This window comes from Hyaena hyaena, unplaced genomic scaffold (genome assembly GCF_003009895.1).
Source record: "Hyaena hyaena isolate Hyena2069 unplaced genomic scaffold, ASM300989v1 scaffold_349, whole genome shotgun sequence".
Classification (NCBI taxonomy): domain Eukaryota; kingdom Metazoa; phylum Chordata; class Mammalia; order Carnivora; family Hyaenidae; genus Hyaena; species Hyaena hyaena.
Window position 1 is genome coordinate 301,067 of NW_024080982.1, and position 27,128 is coordinate 328,194.

Sequence of the window (27,128 nt, forward strand, 5' to 3'; positions counted from 1 at the left end):
CTTTCCTTGGTCTGCCCGTCTACTATTCTAGCCTCATCTCCGAGTACTCCCTACCTTGAACGCTATATATACCAGCTGCAATGTACTTGTTTTAGTTCCTCAAATAAACTATGGCCTCTCTACAGAATTTAAGACTCATAAAAAGGATACAAAGTACTGTGGGAAATCAGCTTGACAACCTATGATTTGGTTTTCTGTGTTGTTATATTTGCATAAATGACACATTTGTATGTTTGTTTATAGAATATATTTAGACCTTATTAGCTAATGATAAATCTCTTATATTTACCCATTTGTGCCATAACAAAATATGGTCTGGTCCACGGAGTTTTCTATTTCTTTAGGCATATGATTACGGGGAGAAGAGTGCCAGAATTAACACAATGTTCAGTTTGCCATATACAAGTTCCTTTTGTCTGAGGGAAATTATTGTTAAAACCTAACTTAGAACATACTGTGAGCCACACATTCATTTGGCCCTCACATCAACTCTTTGAGATTGGTTCTATTATTACCGTCTTTTTTTCAAATGGGAAAGGGGAGACATAAAAGTCATGTAGCTCAACCAGCTTCACGCAGGTTGTTAGATGGGGAAACAGCAATTGCACTTCAACTCTTTTGGCTCCAAAATCCCCACTCTTAACCACTGTGCTATATTGCCCCTCATGATAAGTGGCTAATGTAGTTAAGAAGGACCAAACAGAGCGAATTTAAAGTATACTACCTAAAACTGAGGGAAAAAATTGCCCATCACTTTTACAGTTAAATATCAGAATAGCTAAGATTCCCTGAGTGTTAACAGTGAATTTATTTTTACTCACTTAATTTCCAAAATTACCCTGTGAAGTAGATATTGCTGTTATTCCTATTTTACATGTGAGGAAACAGAGGGGTCAACTAACTTTTCAAAGGTCAAATGCCAGGTAACTGACACAGTACTCTCTTTTCTCCCAAGTCTTATTCCTAAAGAATGTAAAAATGAACTTGACAGTTTTCTAAAATCTACTATCTTTTTTTAAGCAAAACTGTTGACTCTTGTCAAATAGCAATTTTAAACATTTTAGGTTATTTGTATATTATTTAGCAAAGAAACTGGCAACAGTTTCAACTATACAATTGCTGTTTAATCATTTAGCATTCAGTTTCTGAAATTTAAAAAATAAAGAGGACTGCATGTTTTTCTAAAGAAAAAGACACACATATATATACATGTGCATATATATATGCATTATATATGAGAAAAGGAAAGATCATTTTTATGAAGACATCATTTATGTGAAGTTTATTTTTGTTAGTATATGTCTCTGTTAACATTTAAAGATGTAGACCTCCCAAATGTAAAGAGTAGTAGACATGAATTACCAAATGAGAATTACCAGCATGAGAAAGGTCAAAGGTCGTGATGGCATAACTCATCCTGAATATAAGTTAATGCACTCCCAACTTTGCAAGTACAGTATTTGAATTGAATTGAATTAAATTAAATTAAATTAAATTAAATTGAACTGAATTGAATTAGGTGAATCCTGAAGTACCCTTTCTCTTGATTATTGAACATTCTTGTACATGTAGTCAGCACAAGCCTCCTGCTACCTTACCTAGCTATTACAGGATATTTCACAGTCTAGTAAACGTTTGCTAACAAGTGTGTAAAACTTTTATGTACACATTGTTCATTCATCTGCCAAAAACTATCATGGAAGAGAAGGAACCCAAAGCATCCTTTTCATAAAGTTACACTTAACAACTTAAGCAAAATGCACAGTTATGTAAAACAGAAACACTTTTATATCAAGGTGGCTGCCTATACTTTAAAAGCTGACTTACATGTACAAGCTTGATTTTGCAGATACTTATATCCCGAAGCCCAAGATAGGGACTGAATAAGTTTTGTGGTTTTCTATTCCCATAAGTAAGCATTTATTTATTATAGAAATTGGAACTGCAATAAAAATATCGATTATCATAAAAACAAGTTACTATCAAAACTCTGGCATGCCTTGTTAAATTTTATTCAATAATGATTTAATAAGGGCCTGATGTTGGCAAGACCTGTAAGCGCTAAGGGAAATTTACTTAAAAATATAAATCATATGTGGGTCCCACTGCATTCAAGGAACCTCCAGTCTAAGTAAAGTCTATATACTGGTTCATATAGATATATAGCTGTAGCTTAAAATAAAAAAACATTACTTTCTCCAAGGAGTGAGAGATCATTCTGGCAATGCAGTCAGATAAGGCTACATAAAGGAGGTGCCATTTCAGCTGAGTCAAGATTCCCAACTGAATTCCACAAATAAACAATAACGTAACCTAAATTCAAGTAAGTTTGTATTAAATGGTAATGCTCTCTGACATTTTCCAAAGTAGTAAAAGCTCCATATAGCTTTCAGAAGCTTCAAACCTTCTGGCCTATTATTAAAACACCCAGTCTTTCTTACCTCCTCAATATGGAGGTAAAAGTAGAAACCACATCTTCCTTTGATCCTTAGTGGTCCTAGTCCTCAATGTCCTTTACAGCACCTGGAATCATGACATTCCTGTCAGCCCCCTCTCAACACGTAGTCATGGCACACTTTCCAGAACATCAAAGCGGAGCTCGGTCTTAAGCCCATATCTGCCAACTCAACTGTGCAAGTAAATTGTAAACTCTGCAGAAGGAGCAAAGCCCCCCAACTTCAAAAGCCACCTTGGAAATGGATCTACGTGTGACTCCATCTGTGCATCAGAGCAGTAACGTTCGGGCTGTGGTTGCAACACAGCCCAAAGCTAGGTGTACAGAGAATTACGGACAGGCGTTTTTCCACTGAGTTCAACTATCGTGTTAGATAATAAACTGATTAATTCAGTCAAACAGGCCCCTTCTTCCTTTTCTAAAGAATTTAAAATCACTGTGAATGGACAGATTCACTGATACTATTCGAATTTGTTGCGTGCAAGGAGGTGTCCTCTCCTCCCACATGTCCATGTGTCCTAGCTCCCCATCTGATTGAGTTGCTTACAGAGCCCAAAGATGGCGGAAGGTGTGTGAACTTCAGGGCCCCTGTGCTCTTCAGATGCCTTCTCTCACTGAGGGGCCTAGGCTTAGCTTTGGAATTCTCTGAATATTGAGTTGAAATCATTTTCCCACATGATCAGTAGACTTTAACCCCTAGAAAATGAAAGCCATATCTTTTTTATTTCTCAATCCTGTTTTATGGCATAGGGCATGGCATGCATTACATTTTCAGTAGACCTTTATTAAATGGAGTATAATAAACTAAGTTGAATGAAGTAGTATGGCGTAGGGGAAAAAATGATTCTTTTGAAGCATGCGTTCCTTGGTTCAAATACAGTAACTTCATTTTCTGTTTATGTGATCCTTGGCAAGTAACGGTTTCTCAGGACCTCAGGTTCCTCAGACCTGTATGGGTTTTTGTGAGGATTAAGGAAGATAAAGTATGTGAAAATATTTAGCATAACACCTTATATGTAGTTGGCACTCAGTGAGTTCGGATGTTCCTGGTAATTCAGTAGTAAATTCTAAGACTTAGGAAAACAACACGTATTCAGAATATTAAAAAAATAATAGAATACATTCTCTGGCCTGCCCTTTTAACTCTGTCATTCCTTCAAGCTGGTGAAAGAAAGAAATTCAGCACATCTGGTCCAGAATATTCCTCAGAACTGAACTTAAAGCTTGGTTTAGAGTCAGAAATAGTAAATAAGAGAATATATTAAGAAGTCAATTCAACAAACATTCATGTGTTACATACTGCACTGGATGTAGTGGATACGAAAATGAGTAATGCATGGGCTTCACTCAAAAAAGTTAGGAATTTTAGGATATTCTATAGTTTTATTAATGAATATTATAAATGACAACCGTAACATCCTAAGAGACATTGTACACGGTCATAATCAGAGAGAGAATGTAGAACTGTATCTGAATCTACCATCGGAATTGCCAGTTCTTTTATATAAGATACAAGATGTTATACGGGTCAACATCCCAGCTTTTTACATGTAGACACATATCTTCTTGCATTTAATGGAGAGAGTCAAAAGAATCATGTGTAGGTGACCCCTGGCTGGCTCAGTCAGTAGAGCATGCAACTCTTGATCTCAGAGTTGTGAGTTCAAGTTCCACATTGGACATGGAGTCTACTTAATTTAAAATAAAAGGGGCGGGGGGAATCATGTGTATTGTGAATAAATTTTAATCCCTCCTAAGAGTCAATACTAGCTTTGTTGTATCATTTTTTTAAGGAAATTAGAGTAAGTTTATTGCTGAAACTCTACACTAAATATCAAAGTTAAACAGATTCCAAAAATGTATAGTTGTAGCCAGGAAATGATTAAATTAAACCAATATCCATTTATTAAGTGCCTACTGTTTCCTAGGTACTATGATGTGAAGAATAAAAGATACTCCAAGATGCCTCAAGTATCTTAGATTCTGCTTGGAGAGACAATATCCAAATTTGAACTCAGGCGAAATGAATTTTCCTCACTTTCTCCAAAGGGGTGGTCTGCTACCATAACCCTGTGGACCCAATACATTGTATAGTCATTTCTTGTGCATGCGTTGCCTGCCTTAGGGCATGAGCCCCTTGATGGTGGAAGCCATCTTGCTGGGGGTTTTTTAGCATCTAGTAGGATACCTGATTCATAGTCAAGTTTCATTCATTGTTAAATGAATGTTGAGTAAATTTAAGTAACACCTCAAGACAGTGGAAGTGTCATCACAAAAAATGCATGATTAACTGCCAAGTGGAGTGTGAAGAAAAAAGTTTTTACAGTAGTTTGATTGATTTTAGTTCAGTAGATATTTATTGTGCTTCTCCTATATGACAGAAGCAAAGCTAGGTTCTGTGAATTACACGTTTCTTAGCCTCAAGTTGTCCCAGTGCATATTTAGCTGACAACTCCCTCTAACCTGAAAACAATTTGAGGCCATAACCATATGATAAGTGTAACAGCAGAGACAAGCACAGATTTCTATGAGATATAGAGAAAAAGCTTTTGGAAGGATACTGAGGTAGGGAAAGTTTAGAAACCAGAAAGAACATCTAGGTTTAAGGGCCCTGGGAGAACTCTGAAAGGAAAAAGATCATACCCTTAAAAATGGGTGGAATTAAGAAACATGGAAAGGACATTTTTTTCCAAGTGGGTAGAATACATTGCTCTAGTGTTAGCACATATGTATGGCCTTGGTGACTAGCAGTTCCTTAAAAATATCTGTAGAACTTGGACAAATATGGGAAGCATAATGTCAACACCGTGGAAAGCCAGATGTAACAGCAGTTATCCCAACTAGATTTTTAGAAACTTGACTGAGTGATTTGCTCTATGAAAAGTTTCACTTTTCCTCTGGATGTGAGAATATCCTCACTTACATACACTCAGAATGTTCTAACATCTGCCTGGGTTGCATAAGACAATCACCAGCACCTTTTAAACAAAGGTACCCTTTGTTTAGAATGATAAGGAGGTACAAAAGGAAGCTCTTAAAGGAGCTCTTTCGGGATATGGAAGTTGTATTTATTAATACACACAAGGAACAATATCATTAGAATAGCGGACCCTCCGGGCTTTAGATAAAGCACAGAACACACCACAGGGAGGAAGTAAGATTTCTTTCAAGTAGGAAATACCAAGTCCAAGTCAAGAGAAAATCTGAGACATTGGGCTTCAGATCTGCAAGACTCTTCTGAGTTTTAAAATGAAAAATGAGTACTTAATTCTTACATGCTGTAGCATATTTAAAGCAAACAGAATCAAGCACTAAAGAAAAATTTAACTTTTCTATTAATTACCAAAAAACCCCTACTCGTGTTTTAGAAATGAGTAAGCATATCCTTATTGGAGCATATTGATAGTGTTTAGACATCATGAGTTTATAATGCCTTTATTTGGTGTCTTTTGAAGAGCACTACACCAGACATTCTTCTGGCTGTATTACACCACGAAATTCCCCATCAGTTTTCCGTAACTGTGTGATCCTTGGTAAATTATTTAACTTTTCTATGCCCTGGGCTTCATACCTATAAAATGGGGATGAAAATAATAATAAATGTAGCAGCTAACAGTTACTGATTGCTTAGTCTGTGCAGGCACTGAGCCGAATGTTGTACACAAATGATTTTTAAATAAAATCTTCAGATATACCTTTGAGGTAAGTACGAGTCTAATCACAATTCTTGAAGGTAAAGAAAATGAGGCAGAGAGGGATTAAGTAACACGCCAGTGATTGGTAAAATCCTCCTCCAGCATTCACAAATATGGCGACAAGTAGGCTCTTCAAGAGACCTGGCTGGGCGAAGGGAAATGGTGGCCTCAGAGGATTCCTGGACCGCCCGCAGGTTCCCACCCCCTCCTCCCTCATGGCCGCTGAGCCACTGGAACACTGCTGTGGGAGTCAGAACAAGTCCTTGCCTGGCTGGGCAGTGCAGTGGGCCCCTGAGCTCCCCAGAAGCCCCCTGACACAGCTGTCCCTCCCTCACACTTTCCGCCCTTACTGGGAGCTACAGGAGGGAAATGCTTATCATCAGCACACTCCCCAGCGCATCAGAAGCTCAGGGTAACCTTAATTCCGGTGGCAACCACCAGCCACCAGCTACTGTAGCAGGAAAAGGCAGACAGAGAAGAAGTAGGTCTGGACTTGAACACTGACAGGGTGGAAGAGACACTGACACGCGGATCTATCAGTGGTCGATACGAGATGCACACTGGCTGGCCAGATCCCTGTTCAAGGGTAGTGCCTTGACAACACGTCATAGGAAGTTAATGGACACAGGGTCAAGAACTGTCCCAGCAAGCAAGCGGTGAGCAGAGATGGGGGCCAGGGGCAGCTGAGGTTTGGGCAAGGGTCTGCCTACAGTATTAGAGATGGTCTCAGTTACCAGGTTGCATTTGAGGGCCAGACTAGCATCTGGGGAGATCCAGGCATGGCCTAAGTCCATTAAGAACTAAGATACAGAAGGTTTGTGATGAGTAGATCAAGTCCAGAAGAAAGCAAGGGCCCAGTTACTGGGACACAAGTACTAAGTCCAGTGCACTGTTTTAAAACATAAACCACCCCTTGCTAAAGTCAGGATTGGGAAAGGGGCTTGAGGCACATTGTGAAGTCAAATGACCAAAGCCATAGGAGAGAGAAGGCAGCAGAATCACGAGTGTGATGGACAATACCAAAAAAAAAAGGGAAGCTTCATGTACAAGAAGGGGCTTGGAAAGAAAACACCGTTACAAACAAGGGTATAAACCAATCTTAGGAGAAGTACTTATGCTTCAGGAGAGTTGAAACTTACTGTGCATTTTGGTACAGAAGACTGACATCCTGATGTTAATTCCTTCGGTTTAATATGTTGAGACATATTGACCTCAGATAAAGGGGAGGAGAGGCTAATTTGGATCCGGAAGAAGTTCACACAGAGCTGGCTTTTCCAACCCTGTCCTTCTCTCTGCCACCAGATCACTCCTCTGGTGACACCGCAGACCTGGTCCGTTTCTGTGCAGCTGATGCCCTGTCCAGGCTTATCTTTTTCTAACTGACAGTGAGTGTTCTTGCCAAATGCCAGGGCCCATAGTCACATCTGTTTGTCTCTCCTCTGTAGCTTGTCTGAGTCTGCTCGGGAACACATTTTATCCAGGGGCAACTTTAACTAGGTCTAATTCTCTGAAAAGCCTCGGTTTGTAAATGCATACAATGAAGAGACAAGTTCTTACTCTTTTCCCTTTAATATTATTGTGTTTGACACTGCCCGCTTCTGTCCACGTCAGCCCGGGTCGAAAGCCAAGTTTTCAGGGAAGGTGGTTTTCACTAGAATTTTTTTTTTGCTTTTGCTCTTTTTTGCCTGGTTTTTTACTTTTTTTCCCCTTCTGATAAAATGCCCAGTTTCCTACCACCACACCATTTAAAAGGATGATGGGATAAACCAAGTGAAGTCCGTTTCATAAGCAAAACAAAACCAAGACCTCTTTCTGAGCTCTGCTTTCCTAATATGTAATAGGAAAACTTGCAGGATTAGTACGTAGGAGACCGTGTTTCAGATCATAACTGACAGGAATTAGTAATCCGAAACAAAACAGCATTATTTCTTTGTCCCTTCCACTTAAAGATATATTTGCTTACCTCTAATTATGAAGGTATCAGTAGTTAGAAAGTTATCAGGTTTTGATTCCTCCCCTCTCTTCACTGCAACCAAATACTGTTAATAGAAACAAGTAATATGGACATAGTTGATTGGTAATTTCCTTGCATTGCCGTACTAAAAAATCTTAACATTATTTTTAAGAACTTAGGGTCTGTTCATAGGAACGTGTATTATCATTCATTTCATAGGAAAGTGTATCATCATTCTTCAAAACAGCAGCGCAAAAAGACAAAAAACAAAAACAAAAATTGCCAGCTATCACCTTGAGTCGTAAACCAAGTGTTCTTGGAACACCAAATGACTCATTTAGACCAAAGCAACAAGGTTGCCTCTGAAACATCCATTGATTTCAAATTAAAAAGTAACTGCTATGTTTTACATTAAGAGTGACAACTAAATAACAGAGCAGACCTTACTTAGTGTTATTTGTAACAACTTCGGTGAACCCGTCTGAAGGAAAAGGGGCATGGACAAGCCTAAATGGGGTAATCTTACTGATCAATAATCCAGATCTCTGAATGTGCTGTAACAGATAGTCAATTCCTGATAGAGTTACTGAAATACAACCAGCTTGTTATCTTATGGCTCAGGTCTTCGGGTTCAATGTACTGACTTTATTAACTCTAACTTTATTCTTCTTGACTGTCTGTCTGTCTGTCTCTTCTCCTGTATGTAGCTCTGCTGAGGGTCGGGGAGGGGAGTCGAATGGAAATTTTCTATTCCATTTCTTCTGCAAAGATATCCAAAAGGGAATTGGGGTTCAGCAATGAGGAGAAAGACTTAAAAGAGGGAATTGTTCCTGGGGTATGTTTTTCATGTAAAAAATGCTAACGGTTTAAAGGCAATATTGACTTCAGAGAATGATTTTCAAGCAACTGGAAGACTCCAGTTACATGCCATTAGTGCAAGAACAGTGTAAATGGAAGCCAGCAGTGGCAGTAGTCACAATGAGCAGCTACTGTGTGTCAGACCCCCCCAGTACTATTTCTTCTAATTGTTTCTAGAAATGTGTTTCTTAAGAAGAACGCTCCGGGCTCTTTTTTTTTTTTTTTTTTTTTTATTTTTATGAAAGTAATGCAATCTGGCATCGTTGTGTTTTTGTTTTGTTTTTTGTTTTGTGTGTTTGTTTGATTGTTTGTTTTAATACTGGAATCAGGACTTTTCACTGACCGCCTGCCCGTCCCTGCCCACCTCCTCTCTGCGATAGACTAACACAAAGAAGTTCCATGGTGTGGCAGCTTCGTGTTACTCTCAGTCATAACAGTGAGGATGACCTGAGAGACAATGTGTGTTTAGATTTTGCAAACCCTGATCAACCCCGGTCAACCCCTCTGCCTACCAGCATCCTGGGATTCTAATCTGTAGAAACTTCTCTCTTGCCAAATGACCTTTAATGACTCTACATCAGCTATAAAATCCAGATACCTCATGGAGCATATGTGGCCTATATGGCCCATGATCTAACCCCAGCATTCTTCTTCCTTCATATTATATAGTCCCTTCTTGAAACACTGATCCCCGGACATCCTGAACTACTACTAAATCTCTGACTGGAACAAACTTTATCATTTAAAATACTTTCAGCAGCAGGTATAGGAAACGTAACCAGCAATTACTTAAAGTAAGGTTATTTATTTGTGTGTGTGTGTGTGTGTGTGTGTGTGTGTGTGTGTGTTGGGGGGAGGAGGAGAGGAGGGTTGTTGTTTTTTTTTTAATTTTAAATTAATACTGTGCAATATTGGCTTCAGGAGTGGAATTCACTGACTCATCACTTACATACAACTCTCAGTGCTCCTCACAAGTGCTCTCCTTAGTACCCATCACCCATCTAGCCCCTCTTGCACCCACCTCCCTCCCCTAAACCCTCAGTTTGTTCTCTATCATTAAGAGTCTCTTGTGGTTCTCTCCCCTGCACCTTCCCATGTGTTCATTGGTCTTGTTTCTTAAATTATACATATGAGTGAAATCATATGCTATTTGTCTCTCTCTGATTGACTTATTCACTTAGCATAATTATGTTTTTTGGGTTTTTTTGGGTTTTTTTTATTTTTTTTTAATTCTGAGAGAGAGACAGTGTGAGCAGGGGAGGGTCAGAGAGAGGGGGAGGCACAGAATCTGAAGCAGGCTCCAGGCCCTGAGCTTTCAGCACAGAGCCCAATGCGGGGCTCGAACTCATGAACTGAATCATGACCTGAGCCAAAGTCAGACACTTAACCGACTAAGCCACTCAGGCACCCCAGCATAATTATGTATTTAAGAAGAGGATCAGAAGTAGATGGTCCACGGGCTGGTTTTCACAGCTCAACCACAAAAGGGCCATGCCTCGGAATTCAGATTCTTACCTTATTCCCATTTTCAGAACGTTACCTCCCCCTCTTCCTCCGCCATACCCGATATCTAGGCCTGTCTGGTGTATGCTCTGCAGAAGGTCAATGTTGCTGCAGTCTTTCACTGGTGGGGGTGGGAGGTGGGCAGGAGGGGTCCATGAGGGATCAAAGACGTTAAAGGATAATTTTGGACAAAAAGGTAAAATCATGACTATTTCACAAATATGAAAAGAGTATGTGTTTGAGATGTTATTTAACTCATGAGTGAATGATGGAACCAGGAACATCTTATAAGGGGTTCAAGGGGGAAGTCAAAGAAGCACAAATTTATAAAGAGTAAGGAACATGGACATAAATGTGCAAATGGATGCAGAACTGGCTTTTCCACAGAAAGGAGGATTGTCCTTCGTCAGGACAGTCCCTTTGCATTTCTGTAGGTGAGAATTATTTCCCATTGTTTTCAGATGTCTATAACTTAGAATTGTAAACTAGCTCCTGTAGAATCAGAATCTCATGTCAAGAAGACTATGTATTGGTTTCCACTGAAACATAAATATTTACCTACTAAGGCAGAAAGGTATATTCAACACAACATATTTAGAATTGTTATAAGGACTGGGGCACCTGGGTGGCTCAGTTGGTTAAGTGTCTGACTCTGGGTTTTGCCTCAGGTCGTGATCTCATGGTTCGTGAGATTGAGGCCTGCATCAGGCTTGGCATGGACAGTGTGGAGCGTGGTTGGGATTATCCTTCTTCCTCTCCCTCTGCCCTCCCCCCAAAGTAAATAAATAAACTTAAAAAAAAAAAAAGAATTGTTATAAGGACTAAATAATATAATCTCTAGTAGTATTTAATAAAATTGGCAGTGCCAGCCACTGTCACCAGTGTCCTTATTTCATGTACTCATGACTGAGTCTCCCCATTCAGACTGTAAACTCCTTCAGTAATAAGAAGTGAACGTACCATGACCTTCGTCTCTTCTATCTCTTCTTTCCTACTCTCCTTACTGTCAACGCCTCTGGGATCTTATACCAAGTCTGTAGCAGATACTAATAAATGCTTGCTGAATAAATGAATTCATTAACTTTATATAAAAAAGGATGTGTCTTCTCTGATATTACTATGTTTTTAAAAATTTCTGATAGTTTTTAAAGATAGGGATGATCAGGGGCACCTGGGTGGCTCAGCCAGTTAAAGAGTCTGATATCAGCACAGGTCATGATCTCACAGCTCATGAGTTTGAGCCCCGCGTCTGGTTCTGTGCTGACAGCTCAGAGCCTAGAGCCTACTCTGGATTCTGTGTTTCCCTCTCTCTCTGCCCCTCCCCCTCTCATGCTTGCTCACTCTCTCTCTCTCTCTCTCTCTCTTTCTCTCTTTCTCTCTCTCTCTAAGATAAATAAACATTAAAAAAAAGTAATAGATAAGATTATAACAATTCACTTTTCTTGGCATTGGGGCCATGACCACACCTCAAAGTCCAACAAAAATGCTACAGTTTTGCATGTCTATAAACATTTTGACATATGTGTATGTGCACGTGTGTATTTCTGCAAAGTTAGTCACTACGTGAACTATTTCTTGAAATATTTTAAAAATTGTTAATATTTAGGGGTGCTTTGGTTGCTTAGTCAATTAAACATCCAGCTCTTGATTTCAGCTCAGGTCATGATCTGACAGTTCATGAGATCAAGTCCGGCATTCAGCTCTGCACTGATGGCTCGGAGCTTCCTTGGGATTTTCTGTTTTCTCTCCCTCTCTCTCCACCCCCTCTACTCCTCCCCCCCAAAATAAGCAAATAAACATTTTAAAAAATAATTGTAAATATTTAACAGAAAAACAATATGCACTTAATACAAAAGGCAGAGAAAACAAGACAAATACCTGTTTGCAGCTACCTATATTGATAGCTTTTCACAGTTTATTTATATGACTGTGGATCAGTCAGATCATTATTATACTTTGCTTTGTGCAGTATGGCTAGAACCTATATGTAACGTAATTAAACTCCCCAGTTCCGATTTTTCATTATATTTAAACACCTGAGTGTATGTGTATAAATATATATCTTGGTTTATACCTGAATGAATTTTTCCTTTTAAAATTTTCTCTAGTAGTCTGAGTGTTTTCAAATTGGGTGTGTAGGGGAGAAAATAATTTTCCTCTGTCATTCAAGGTTCTTCTAGCTGGACTAAGAATCAAATTGACATGAGACAAATTAACAGGAGAAAATCAACTTAAATTTTGTACATATGGGGAACCCACACAGACATGAGATTCCAAAATCATTCCAGCAAAAGGAGCATATATGTCATCCTAAACTAAGGAGAAGGGTAGGAATCTGGGACACAAATGAGAAGGAATATAATGCACAAGAAGATGAAAGAGAACAAATGTTTGCTGCGCCATTCAGAAACAATGAGACATAGAGAGGACTTAGAGACAACAGGCCTTGTTAGGTTCCTCCCTTTCTGTCATAGTTAGTTCATATTATAATGTAGTTATCAATCGTGATAGCTTTCTTCCCAGAGGAAGTCCTCTATCTAAATTCTTTTAGTCAGTTATGGTGGGGGAGAGAGGAATAAAGTTTCTTCCTCAGTCTTTTGGGCTGATGTTTTTCATCCCGAAACTATCTGCATGCCAGAGTGCCCCATCTTGGGGATGCCTGCCCTTGGTCCCTATAGGTGCTATAAAACTTCAAGATACTACCAGACATCTCTATGAATTACTAGAAGAACATGTGCTATAATAAACATGCATCATTTATTTCTGCTTCATGATCCCCAGATACTATCCCAACCCCACATCAGAAATTATGATCCAAGAAATGAACAGCGACCCTCTCTAGCTTCAAATGTTTGAAGACTTTTAAATCCTTTCCAACTTTGTATTATTTTGTCTTGATTTCTAATTGAGTCATTTCTAATTTTTCCAAAACTTTATAATTTAGGAGTCCATGATTAGGCAAAATAATCTAGTTCTAACTAGTTTTAAGAATAGCAGATGTTCTACTTCTCAGTTCTTATATATCATGTGTTTACAAATATAATCCAATATCACGTTAGCCTATTTAGTAGCAGCAGACCAGCATTAATGCATTCAAATTATATTTCCTCACCTGGCTAAAACAATTAACCAAAGAATTCTAATCATATGAATTATAAGAGAGAACATCATTATTTCCTTCTATCTGTTTGAAATGTTTTAAGAGAATTCACTGCCACATAATATCCTAAAAGAAATTGATCATACTTTTCCTGTAATAAATGTTGCTCTGACAGTAAAGCATTAGTAACCAATTGATAACCTAGCAACAGTATTGTGATCTCTTTAGATAATTAATCTTAGCTATTTTCCTGTCAGAAGCAACAGTGCCTGATTTTATGTTGAGCTAGAAAGATTGCCAGTTTTGAAAATTAAAAAGCATTCCTTTTATATTATTCATTCCAGTAACAATTTATGATGGCGCATTTAGCTGCTGAACGCTTGTCAACAAACGTAATTATGTTTCGATATAAACAAGATTGGTGGTTTTACTATGCTGTTCCATCTTTGTTGAGAATGTTTTGATTTAGGTTCAGATTACCCAAGCTGTGTATTTATGTGTCATTTTTTTTCCTCCTTTGTTAATAGTTTTTTTTCTGATAATTACTTGTAGGCAAACAAGCATGCATTTGGGATCCTTATGCACTGGAGATATCAAACGCAGAAGAAAAGCTGCACCTCAACCTGGACCTACTACAGCAGGTAAAAGCAAGAAGGGGTTGGGGCAGAGCACAAATACAAAGTTCATAAGTCGTCAGGAAGAAAATGCAGATACTTCGAAGTCACTCGCACTGAGGAAAAAGCACAGTTACAAGCAACTGTTAAATCATTTGCAATTTGGTGTCAGGATATACTGTGTGTTCCTTGTGCAGACTTTTCAGGCAGTCAGTCAACAAAATATTTGCCACACACCTGCCCAAATGCAAGATTTTGTGTAAGGTATTAAAGGATACAGAAACTTCAAAGGCTGTGTCTTTGGCCTCCAGAAATTTATAGACTGGTTGGGAAGACAAGGCATTAATAGATGAAAAGGCAAATAACCCCAGAAGAGATTAATAGGAAGCAATTCAGAAGTATAAAGAGCAGCCTCAAATCACAAGGCCCCATATTATGGAAGATAGAAAGCTAACCATGATTGTGTCTGTCCGGTTTCTCACCCCAGCTCTACAGCAACCCTAGGTTTGTCTTTCCTTATTTAAACAGAGATGCCTGGCTGGCTCCGTCGATAGGGCAGGAGACTCTTGATCTCAGGGTCATGAGTTCAAGCCCCGCATTGGGCATTGAGCTTACTTAAAAAAAAAAAAAAAAAACCTGCCCTAGAATAAAAATCTCTCATTTCCACCTCAAAAATCACATTCTTCGAATAGCATGCCGTTGTAAAGAGTGTGGAATGTGGGGAAACAAGCGCTGAGCAGAGGGAAGTCAGTAGGCCGGAGAAACCTTCCTAAAAGACTCAAGCGTGGTGGTGAAGGATAGGAATAACAACATTAGCATGTGTAACAAAATCTCATGCAAGAGCAGTGGTAAGGAAGGCAGAGATGAAAACCAATGAAAGAAGAAGCCAACTGGGCATTAAAATGTAGACACCCCACAAGGAATAAACTACAGTTAACCATCATGGATTTGTGATACAGCAAACTGGCCCTAAGAAATGTTTTCAGTGTAGTTACTTGGTCAGTTACAAAGAAGAATAACTTTGGCCAATTGCCTGGATCCTTAACCATTCAGATTTATAAACTTTCTCTCAACTTCATTTGGGAAACCTTGTATAGGAGAAGTTATTGTTTCCATTGTGAATTGTAGAATATGAAAATAAGATTCACGTCTACCAGGAGAATAAACTGTGAGAAGGTGGGGAGGGGAATCTGGACACGGTGATTTCAAAGAGATAAAAGATGTGAAGATTTAGTTTTTATTTAGGGCATTTATCCTATAGTTCAGTACTAAAAATATTGCGTGCCTTACAATTGGAGCACTCATAATGCCATTGTTCCATCTATGTGAAGGGCGACATTATGAAATTAGGCATGTGGTTATGAGTAAATATAATATTGATCTCCATCTTGTGGCTGTATTGAGTTTTCAGAATTTGGAAGTGAGAAGCACCTGTGTGTGGAATGTGTTCGCAATAATGCAGGATAATATTTACCATTTATTGGGTGCCTAGTATGTAACAGAAAGTTTATTTTTCATGTTATCTTTGTAATAACTTTGTGAGCTAGGTGGCATAATCATCACTTTACACCATAAGATTTAAGATTCAGAGAAGTATTAGGTTTTTTCTTTGTTACCTGAGAAGACATAATTATTGAATGGCCAAGGGAGGTTTTAAGCCTACATCTACCTGCATGACTTCCAAGTCCCTAGTCTTTCTGTGACAGCATACTATGGCCTTTGTGTAAGAAAACATTTGTAAAGACTGTTCCATTGCATATGTTTATTTGAAATTGCGATTATGTCTTAAGTTTTGTGGAAAACTTATCTCAGTATTGCTATGTAGAGATATAGAACCTTTGTGAGAACACTTCTAATATATCTCTTTATGCAGGAACATATAGCCGCTTTTAGATCAAATACATGTCTTAAGTTCTTCAATTCAAATCTTTCATAAGGCAGGTGTAGGATTCTCTAATAGCCCCATTCCAGTTGAATGGTCCCTGAATTCTCTTATCTTTCAATGATTCAGACATTAGTGGCAGAAATAGTACAAGAACAATCTTAAGAGTGTGACTAAAGCACCTTTGTGCCAGCAATCAGGAAGAGAGAATATCAGGGTCAGGTTCTAACACTCTGAACATATGTGAAGTGAGAAGGAAAATGCATAATGGTTGAGGAGAGGATAATATAATTATTTCTACAAGGTGATTTTGACGTTACGTCTCAATAGCATCAGAGGAAATCATTTATACGGAGTATGGGTATAAACATTAAACTTTAGCCTAAAACATTCATAAGCTCATACCAGCATATTCCAGATGTTATATTTCAAAACTGTTCTGATTCTCTTAAGATTCAGGATTTTGATTATATTACTAGATTTCTTTTGCTTAAAGAATATAATTCATAGCAATTTAATGCATTTTTGTAATTACTCACAGTAGTCGAGTAAGAGAATTATGTTACTCATTTCCAATGCATTTTTTAAATCCTTGAATAACTGTTCCTCTCAAAGAGGAAGAGAATGAGGTTATTTAAAAGTCCTCAGTTTTAGGACTGATGGATGTGGGGGGAGGGGATGGGCATGGAGGAGGGCACTTGTGGGGATGAGCACTGGGTGTTATGTGGAAACTAATTTGACAATAAACTATTTGTAAAAAAATAAATAAATAAATAAAAGTCCTCAGTTTTAAAAAGAATATCTTCTAATACTAATGAATCAACTCAAAGGTGAAGATTATTATCCAAATTCAAGTAAGAAATGCTTTTGCATAAATACACTTTGATAATGAGGTTATGAATCCTAGATCATCTTGTCTCTTTTTGAAAATTATAATTTTCAAATTCTGAAGTATATTCAGTCCCCCAATAGTCAATTATATTTGTAAGCTTCCAAAGTTGAGTTAGCACATAGAACTATTTTAAAGTGAGTATTCTCACCATTTTATAGGCTCCTGCAGACCTCCCAGATAACACATTGAATTGAGGTATGTTTTCACAGTTTCTTCTGCCTTTAGTCCACATTCAATCTATGCCGGAAAAATGCAAGTAAAGATAAACTGCCTCTCTTTCAAAATAGGGGATAAGAGTTAAAAGACGGACAACTCAAATCTTGTTTAATGATCCCCTCTGATTTATATGTGAAATATTATCTGGTCACCCGGCAGGTTCAGAAAACATTTACCAAAACATTTTCAGAAAACTATAATGTGGCACTTTAACTTTATAATCCTGAACAGGGTTCATATGACAATGTAAGACTCTAAAAATAAACAATTCTATGTTTTATACATAATAAATAATATATTTTTAAAAGCCTCCTATGAAATGAATAACCCCAAATCAGATCATCTTTACCTGCTATTGTGTTGAAAATTTTACTCACCCTCTTGTAGCAATAGCATTGAAGCACAATTTCATTCTCTTTATAAGGCTATAGACTAGCCAACAGTGTTATCGGCTGAACATTTATTAATTGTGACAGGAACACCAAATTTATTTCAGTGCTTTAGCTTATTTACTGCTCTTTCACCTTTGTATTTTGTATTGACAAAGTAAAATGAATATTGATAAGGTTAGATATTGATTTTTAAATGTATGGCTTGTTCTCTGCCTCATTCAAAGTCACATACCAAAAGATAGTGGATGTCTCAGTAGCAAAGGATGTAGATTTACTATTATAAAATTGAGAACTGTTGAAGCAAGAAGATTTGCCAGGGGAATGCATTTTATAGTTTGAAAAATGTCATCTGTAAAGGTGAAGAAAAGCAGTGAACAAAATAGGAAGAATATTATTAACACATTTTTAAAAGGCAGTCAGCAATGTTGGTTATGGTCTGTGTTTTTGATAGAAGTCATAGCTTACTGAGGATTGGAGAGTAAAAAGATTTCAGTGTGCTTTCTGAAATATTGTGGCTACCACATTTTTTTAAATGCTTTGTTCTCTATGCATTACTAAATTCATTGTTATCTGCAATTAGTATTTGCAATTAACTATTTTGCGCCTTTTTTTCTTGTTACTGTTTTTGCTTTCTATTGAACAAGTATCATAGGGAAAATATTCATCATAAGGAGTCAACCTTCTTTCTGTACATTTTAAATTATGTAAAGAGATGCCTGTTGAAGTTTAATGCCTTGGTATAGATATTGCTACAGGGTAACTGTTGTTTTCTTGGACACACAAGAGGTTGGATTACAGCTTTTTGTGACTCACCGACTTTTTCCTCAGCATCCTACTGATATTTCAAAAATGAAATAATCTCTATGAATATTTAAGGCCATAAAGACAAGTTTCAGTCATAATAATGGGTGGAGATTTTTAAAAAGTGTGCTTTTAATGAACAGTCACACTGATCATAATTAGGAAGTGGTTGGTATGACCGAGTTCCCTTCCAAGGTGCTATATCTCTTTGGTTGTCCAAATTTATTTTATTAATAATTATATATATATATTTTTTTTACTGCTGGATCTATATGACCACTGCAGTTTATCTTATCTCTTCCAGGATTTTAAGACAGGCAGACTTTGGGAGAAAATTGTTGGTATTACATTTGAAGCCAGACTATATCTGAACCGATAGCAAAAGCCTAGGAGACATGTCCCCCTCATCCTCCTGACACAACCCATCACCAAACTACCCTTCAGTTCGGTGTTCTGGGAGAGTCTTACTCAGCTCTCCATTTGGTGTAAGGAGCACTTACGGAAAGGGGAAGCATCCACTTCAGATAGAAAACAGTTGTGTTCTTGACAATATAAAAGGCTAAATAATGAGAAAATATTCAAACTGCAGAACACCTGGACATGCTGAACAAAATGTAAAGCAGTTTTTTCAGATGTATAGTTGAGACTGAAATGGAAAGTAAATGGTGAAGACCAGAAATGATTCTAGGCACTCCGCTTGCCTGTGCCCAGTTTAGAACTGTCCCCGTCTGGGACATCCTGAGGTACATTAGTGAGTGCCCCTGTGGGTAGGGAGCTAAGCTGGGGAGTTGGGGGTAAGTAAGGATCTTGTCAAGCCAGAATCTCTGGAAAGCTCTATCCTCAGAAGAGGGCAGACTAGAAACAAAACTCCACCTACAGGCACAGAAAAATAAAGAATCTCATTTCCACCTGGGCTTCAAGTAGAAGACTCTGAAGATTTGTAACCAAGAACCTACCCTCCCATGAATTTCTAGTTTAAAATTACACCAAACCAAAAAAATTAACCAAAAACTGGTCTTTAAAGCAAATGCAAAGCCACTCCGGTGGTACATGCCTTAAACCCTAAATGACTCTTCTTATTTCACAAATGAAAACCTACTGAAAGTGATCTCATAAGCCAAAAATTTAAAAAAGAAAAAAGAAATTATAAATAGATTTAAAGAGCAATTTGAAAAGATTACCTGAAAGAAGCACTGAGGTAAAAATATGGAAGGTAGAATGGCTGGAAGACTTGTAGGAGAATGAAGTTCAACATGAATACATCTAATAGAGCTTCCAGAAGAGGTAGAAAGGAGAGGGAGGTACATTGTTCCAGGGGCATATTGACTGAATTCAATGAAAATGACAGAATTTTTGCAACTGAAGAAAAATGTGAACCTTCATATTCAAACAGTACACAAGTCTTTATCAGAAAATAGTAAATATAAATTTAGTCATGCCATAGGTCCATTGTAATAAAACTTAAGAACACCAAAGAGAAAGAAAAGAACTTAGTAGCCAGGGAGAAAAGATATAATGTACATAGAAATGACATTATACTGGTAGCAAACTTGAAAACAGAAGTATAGTTTAGAAGATAAGAGATAATATTTTCAAAGTGTGGAGACAAAATAATTATCAACATAGAGTTTTATTTCCAGTTAAACTATTTCCCAAGTGTGAGGATGAAGATAATTTCAGGTAAAGACCAATTATTACCAAACTTAGCACTTCATGTAAAAAGAAAATGGGACGTATAAAAAGAGAATCAAAATCAAGAAGGACTTGTGAGCAAAGACATTGTTAAACATGTCCATAAAGCTAAAATATTGAATATATAAAAGTTAATAATGATGGTGACAGTGCCCATGAAGATGATTAATTTGAATGTATAAAAGTAAGATGGAAGTAAAGCTCTGGACAACAGTATGGAAGTGTGAAGAAATAATAAGTCAAGTATGCATATTGACACTGAAAGGTAATAACCAAAAGAATAAAAATATAACATAATTTTCAAGCTAGTGTAAACAAGCAATAGATACCATAGAGGAGGAAACAAAAATGTGGAGAAGTCCACAATAATATAGAGGCAAGTAGCATTAAATAATATAGGAAAAATAGATCCAGACATACCAGTAATCATAATAATTGTAAATAGAGTAAAAATGCAACAATTAAATTCAGAAATTACTGTCATAGATAAAAAAACAAAACCCTGTAAATGCTGTTTTCAGTAAGTGCAACTAAAACTTACATTGTAATTTAAATATCTGTCAAAGAAAGCCAGATAAGCTGTATTTATCACAAGCAAATTAAGCATTTCAAGAAAGTTGAAACACTTTTCAGACAGACTTGCTATGGTAGGTTAGACTAGAAATTTTTCAGGAGTTGGAAATTTGGGAATAGAGTAAAACCTTAGTCATTTGGGAGAATGTGGCAAAAGAAATGACCTAACAGTTAAATTTTTAAGTTAAATTTCAGTCAGTGAGTCAACATTTAGACTCAAATGAGAGTTCATGCTTTAACTGGGACACTTTCTAGCTAGTTGGCTTTGTGCAGGTATGTTACGATACCTCTTCAAACTTTAGTGCAATCTGTAAAATGAAACCAGTAATACCTATCTTTTAGAATGACAAGAAAGAGGGGCGCCTGGGTGGCTCAGTCAGTTAAGCGGCCGACTTCGGCTCAGGTTATGATCTCGCAGTTCGTGGGTTCGAGCCCTGTGTCGGGCTTTGTGCTGACAGCTAGCTCAGAGCCTGGAGCCTGCTTCAGATTCTGTGTCTCCCTCTCTGACCCTCCCCTGCTCACGCTGTCTCTCTGTCTCTCAGAAAAAAAAAAAAAAAATCATTAAAAAAAAATCAAAAGAAATAGTGGATATGGAAGTATTTGTAACCTGCAGAGCTGCAGATGTCATTATGTATTGTTATCCACTTGTGTCAGTTTATTTTTTGCTGTATGTTGTCCATATGCAAATTAAGAGAAGTTACCATTACAGTTCACCTATAACCCAATCAGGGTTTTTTTTGTTGTTGTTGTTGTTGATTTTTTTTAGTTATTTGAAGCATCACTGCCACTAAAACTATTTTCTTGCCATTAATTCTCATGGAAAGTGTGTAGGCTTTTGGAGTAAACTTAACCAGAGTTTGAATCTTAGCTTACTCACTGCGTAGTCATGGTCAAGGGACATCTTGTCTCCAAGGCCGATTATGATTCCTTCCTAGCACAGTGGTTATGAGGAATGGAGATAATAAATGTCATATGCCTAACAAGTAAGCTACGTGCATGATACATAACAGGCAGACCATAAGTGGTCCTGATTCTATTATTGTAAAGAAACATCACTGTGTACCTTTAGAATTGATACCATTTTAAGACTTTTTTAGTTTTTGAAAAGACTATTCTTTGATTCATAACAATTCCATAAGAAATATGTTTCTGTGGGGCGCCTGGGTGGCTTAATCGGTTAAGCGTCTGACTTTCACTTAGGTCATGATCTCGCAGTTCGTGGGTTCAAGCCCCGCGTCGGGCTCTGTGCTGACTGCCAGCTCAGAGCCTGGAGCCTGTTTCAGACTCTGTCACTCCCTCTCTCTCTGACCCTCCCCTGCTCATGCTGTCTCTCTCTCTCTCTCTCTCTCTCTCTCTCTCCTAGAAATAAATAAAAAACAAACATTAAAAAAAAAGAAATATATTTCTGTGTAACCAAAATGTCTGTAAATAAAAACACTTGCTTCTCTAAACATGTCAGTATAGATTACATCTTCCAATTTTTATAAAGTTTTCATCACTTAAGAAAAAAAAAGAACAGGAAATTAGTTCTACATTAAATTTTTATTATTTATTATTTTAAAAGTATGTGCCTTGTGTTTTAGGCAATTAAAGATTCGAACTGATTTGATTTAACAAAATCCACATGAGAAATGTCTACAGTTTCGCATATAAAATGCCGAGTGAAATCAGGCTTTTCTATATTCAGACTGAAATAATTAAAACATCTGACAAAGAGTAGTAACACCTACCATTTTCTCACATTGTAGACTCTGCTAAATGCTGTTTCTTTAGTTAATAGTAATCAAACAACCCATGTCCTTAAATTAGTTATCAAGAACAGAGGACTGTATTATAACTCAAGATTTTAATAACCGCAAGTAATAATAATAATAATAAATAGCCTTGCCCCCAAGCTGGCTAGAAAAGTAATAGGGAAAAGAGGATGGGAAGCAAGAGTGAGTGCGCACCACAGATGCCTTCTGGATACAGGAGCGTGTCTGAAGGGGGGGTGCGTGAGCTGTTAGGTAGGAACCCTGCAGCATGTATGACCTCCCCCTCCATTGGCTGTTTATCCAACATCAATACAACAATTTAAAGCCAAATTACTAAACAAGCTGCCAATTAGGCTTGCAGTCAGCTGGACAGATTAGCAGCTAAGAGAGGCCGATACAAGATTTTCATCTCTTGAGCCAATTACGCAAGTGAATTACCATCCACAATACTCTCTGGAAGATTTGAGGGTAAAGGAGCGACTCGGCGGTCATAGATATGAGAGATCCGAGTGAAGGGGGCTGGGGACGGGAGAATGATGGAGGGATAACGGGCTGCGTGGTGCTAAAATTGCCCAAATGGGGGGAGAGCCTTCAAGGAAAGGACTTAAAAGATTTAACACTGCCAAGAGCAAAAGGAAAGGAAATTAAGGTTGTAGGGTGCTGTGCGGAGACAGTTGTTCCCCTCCCAAGTCTTAATCTCATAAAAAGGAGGAGAGACCAACAGTAGATCTCACTCCAGAATCATTGTCCATGAAAAGTGAAGTAACTGTTACCTTTTCTCTAAGGTCGCATAGAAAAGCGTTTTTTGTTTTTCAGGAATCTGTGTTTCTGTGTGGAAAGATTTAGCACTTGAGAACTTAAATGTTCTCCTTTTTTTCATTGTTTTACTTCAAAGTACAAAATAATACTTTGTTTTATTTTCATGAAAAAGAGAGATGAAAGCACATAAAATACAGAGGAGTGGGTTCTTCTCCATCTATATAGAAAACACAAGCATGGCAAGGATCAGTGTGCCCACCGCTGGGACCACCATGCATGAAATACCAACATTTGAAATTATGATAGTCTGTTACCATTTGATATTCCCTCACTTTGGAACTGAGAGTTGACCATAATTTAGCAATTTTTGAGGAGGTGTATTAAATTACCCTCATATTTTTTCTTAAATATGAAACAGATTTTAAACCTGAACTTTTGCAAGCTCTTGTATCCAAGGTATGATTAAACAGATGTGTAGCCAGAGCACCAGTAGACCTCTGATCTGATTGGAGCTTAGAGATGGAATTAAAGTAATTTGTAGCAGTCACTGAAAAATCAGGGATGTGGGACAGAACGCTAGCGCACTGTTCAACCTCATATTCCTGATCGGCGGCTGTTCAGAAAATATTAGATACCTTGGACATCCGTCTCAGTTGCCACCATAATCATGAAAAAACCTAATTGCTTTTTTTTGTTGTTATATTAGGAAAGAGTTTTAACAAAGAGTGTTTCATTGGGGTGTGTGTGTGTGTGTGTGTGTGTGTAACTAAAAGGTCCATTTTTTACATCTTATATGTGTGTGTGTGTGCGCGCGCGCATATGTGCACAGAGAGACATTATATATATACATATGTATGTATGTATTTGCCCTAGTCTAGCAGTAAATAATGTCAATTATGAAATTTCTTTGACAACAGTCATTGCCATTCAAGCTCTTTGGGTTTTTTTCCATTACATGTTAAGGTACTTGTTTCAGTGAGTGAAGACCCAATTTGACAAACCCAAAACTGACTCATTGTGGTAACCTAGTTCTTACTTACTCCCTGTAACTAATTTAGCAAATGGCAAGAATGTATTCTATTCTGAGTCCTAAAATGTACTGAGGATTGAGACTACCACAATGTCCAATAAAGGGCTTTGAAAATCAATTGATTATAGTAAGTGAGTGTCGGTTATTAAAACTTATTTCTAGCTCTCTGCAGTTTCTTTCTTGTACAAGTCAGAGTCAGGAGGAACAAGCCAGTTGCTCTCCCCCAGAATGCCAGCTACAAAGTACCCCGTAAAAGAAACTGTTGGTCCAGCCCTGGCATTTCTTTTATGATTTTTTATTGTGAAATATACATACCAACAAATACACAAAGATGCATAGGTACAGTTTAAAAAACAATAATGCACTGACCATTTCTGTAACCACCATCCAGGCCAAGCAGTAGAACGCGACACTTTGCAGTTGCATAGGTAACTTTTTCTCTTGGTGCCGGAGGGTCCTTATGTGCCTTGTATGACCATCCTAAGCATAGTCTTAGAGAAGGAGTAGGACAGAGAGTCCCAACCTTCTTGGGCAGTGGAGATGGAGTAGAAGGTACCCTCATAACCCCCGAGTTAGGGAGGAAAAACTGATGATGACAGAAAAGGTGTGGAGGGGGGTGTGGGTTGATGCCAGAGAGACATCTGATTCACAAGCATTCAAGAGCAGTGAGTGAGCTTATCAATAGCTGCCCATTTCGGCCCTCAAACTGTCCAGGAAGACAGCCCACATTTCAGAGCAGAAATATGCTGGCTCCCGGGCTGAGCTGGTATATATACCAGAGACATACTCAGATCTTTGAAAAGTGAGACAACTTTATCGCCGAAGGACTAGGGAGGGAAGGGTGAGCCAGCACCGCATCCCTGCAAGTTTGTGATCTCGAATTCTACCACAGACTTCTTGGAAAGCTCTGATAGAGAAGGTTGAGCTAAACATGTTCTCACTAAAACAAAGACTGTTTTCAGATGCCCTCATCTGCTTTCCCACACATTCTCCAGTGTTTGTTTGATGGTCACTTCCTTCTTCTGCAAGGGGAGTAACCATAAGAAATTGTTCTATATTTGAGAGTCCTGATTGCTTTTAACAGGTTATCTCTAGATTTGCTATATTCTCCTTTCACAAGCCACAGTCTCACAGCTCCTGCAACAGGATTAGCAGAAACGGACCACTCTCAGGGTGCCAGCCTGTGCTACAGCTGGAGCACACAGAGCAAAGCCAAGTCTGCAATCAAAGGAGGGAGCCCAGGTTCTTGTGGTTCCTTGAGTTTTACATTTGTTAATTTCTCAATCCCTGGACTTTAGAGATTTGGTACTTCTATGCTTTCCCCTAGAATCAGATGTACGGTTCATATGCTCAACTATTTCCATAAAAGCCTACAAGAAAATTAAGGTAAAAGTCAATCTTTGGGGGAATCTGGGTGGCTCAGTCAGTTGAGCATCTGACTTGATTTCAGGTCAGGTCGTGTTCTCACGATTCATGGAATCGAGCCCTGGGTCAGCCTCTCTGCTCTCAAAATAAATAAAAACTGTTTTTTTAGGTCAATCTTTGAAAATGTCATCAAATAGATAATGCTTAAAATGGCTGCATCTCTCAATTGTCTTTGCTAAGAACACTGGGGAAATAACAGCTATTTTTAAATCTCATGGTAAGCTCTGCCCAAACCTCCTTTCCCAAGCTAAGGAGCGAGGAAGGTAGGAGATCAGGTATGGAGGGCAAAGGGAAGGATTACTTTATATATAATGCCATCTATCACTGTAATATCCTTTCTTCTCTATTTTCCCCTTCTTGATCCTTCTGGAGTGATCAAAACATAGAAATGGGAAAAGGGGGGAAGAAAGGAAGTAAAGGGTGCATAGTTATAGTCCAAATAATAAATAACAAGAAGATTAGAGCAATGTCAACAATTCCTAGGGATGTTGTCAGTGTGATTTTTATTTGGGTTGGTTTTAGTGTTACTGAATGTCAAGGCCCCAGGCAAGTGTAAGGTACTGTGGCGTTAGGTTGGTGATCTTCAGACTCACCACTGACACTCACACAGCAGTGAAGTTAAATCTCTATGTATTGTATCATTTACCGAGAATACTTTGCCTACACGATCTCATCTGATCCTGGCAATTTTCTGTGAGGTAGGCAGTGGACATTGTTACACGTGCTTTACAGAAGAGAAAACAAAAGCCCCAAGAAATTAAATCACTTAATCAGCTACTTACTCGTATAGCTGAAACTCTAAACGAGATCTTTCTTCCATCGATCCCTCTACCACTACAACCTCCTTCTCCCAAGATGAATAAACAGCACCCTCCCTCCCAGACTCCGGGTACCTTGTTGAAAGAAAAACTTATGAGAATATGATTTTCTTAGCTTGAAAAGGGATCTTCACGTGTGTCTGTACTAATGTGTTTTGGGGGGTTGTTGTATTTTTATTTTTTGTCATTTTCTGATTTCAGGATTTGTAGGAGAAAACGCCCAGCCAATCTTAGAAAGCAACATTGGAAACCGGATGCTCCAGAATATGGGCTGGACGCCTGGGTCGGGCCTTGGACGAGATGGCAAGGGGATCGCGGAGCCAATTCAAGCCATGCAGAGGCCAAAAGGATTAGGTCTTGGATTTCCTCTACCAAAAAGCACCCCTGCACCTGCCACTCCCAATTCAGGAAAATCCACCTGAGAAGAAAAACAAAGAAAAAATGTTTTACAATTTTTATTCACTATGCATATATATATATACATAGATATATATATTCCATTGTCCTAAAATTACAACATAGCTTCCGTTTTCGAAGCAGAAACTACCTTGCCTCCAACTCCTCACTCTAGCGTCCTGACTGAGTACGGTATCACCACAGTGATAGAAATAGGGTTCCCTCACAGTTACTGGTGCTAAAGTGAAAATCTTTACCTTTATATTTTTTTTTTTCAGCAACTTTAGTAATTCCAAGGTATAAAGAACAGCTCATTTCC

At 38.1% G+C, this 27,128-nt stretch overlaps 1 protein-coding gene across 1 annotated transcript in view; it reads left to right on the forward strand.

Moving 5' to 3' along the window:
- GPATCH2 (G-patch domain containing 2) overlaps positions 1 to 26,865 on the forward strand; it is a 175,919-nt gene extending 149,054 nt beyond the window's left edge. The window contains exons 9-10 of the mRNA XM_039249898.1: positions 14,118 to 14,206; positions 26,615 to 26,865. Of these exons, the coding sequence (XP_039105829.1) occupies positions 14,118 to 14,206; positions 26,615 to 26,835 (310 nt within the window). The 3' untranslated portion in view covers positions 26,836 to 26,865. The remainder of the gene's footprint in view (positions 1 to 14,117; positions 14,207 to 26,614) is intronic.
- Positions 26,866 to 27,128: the final 263 nt, after the last annotated feature.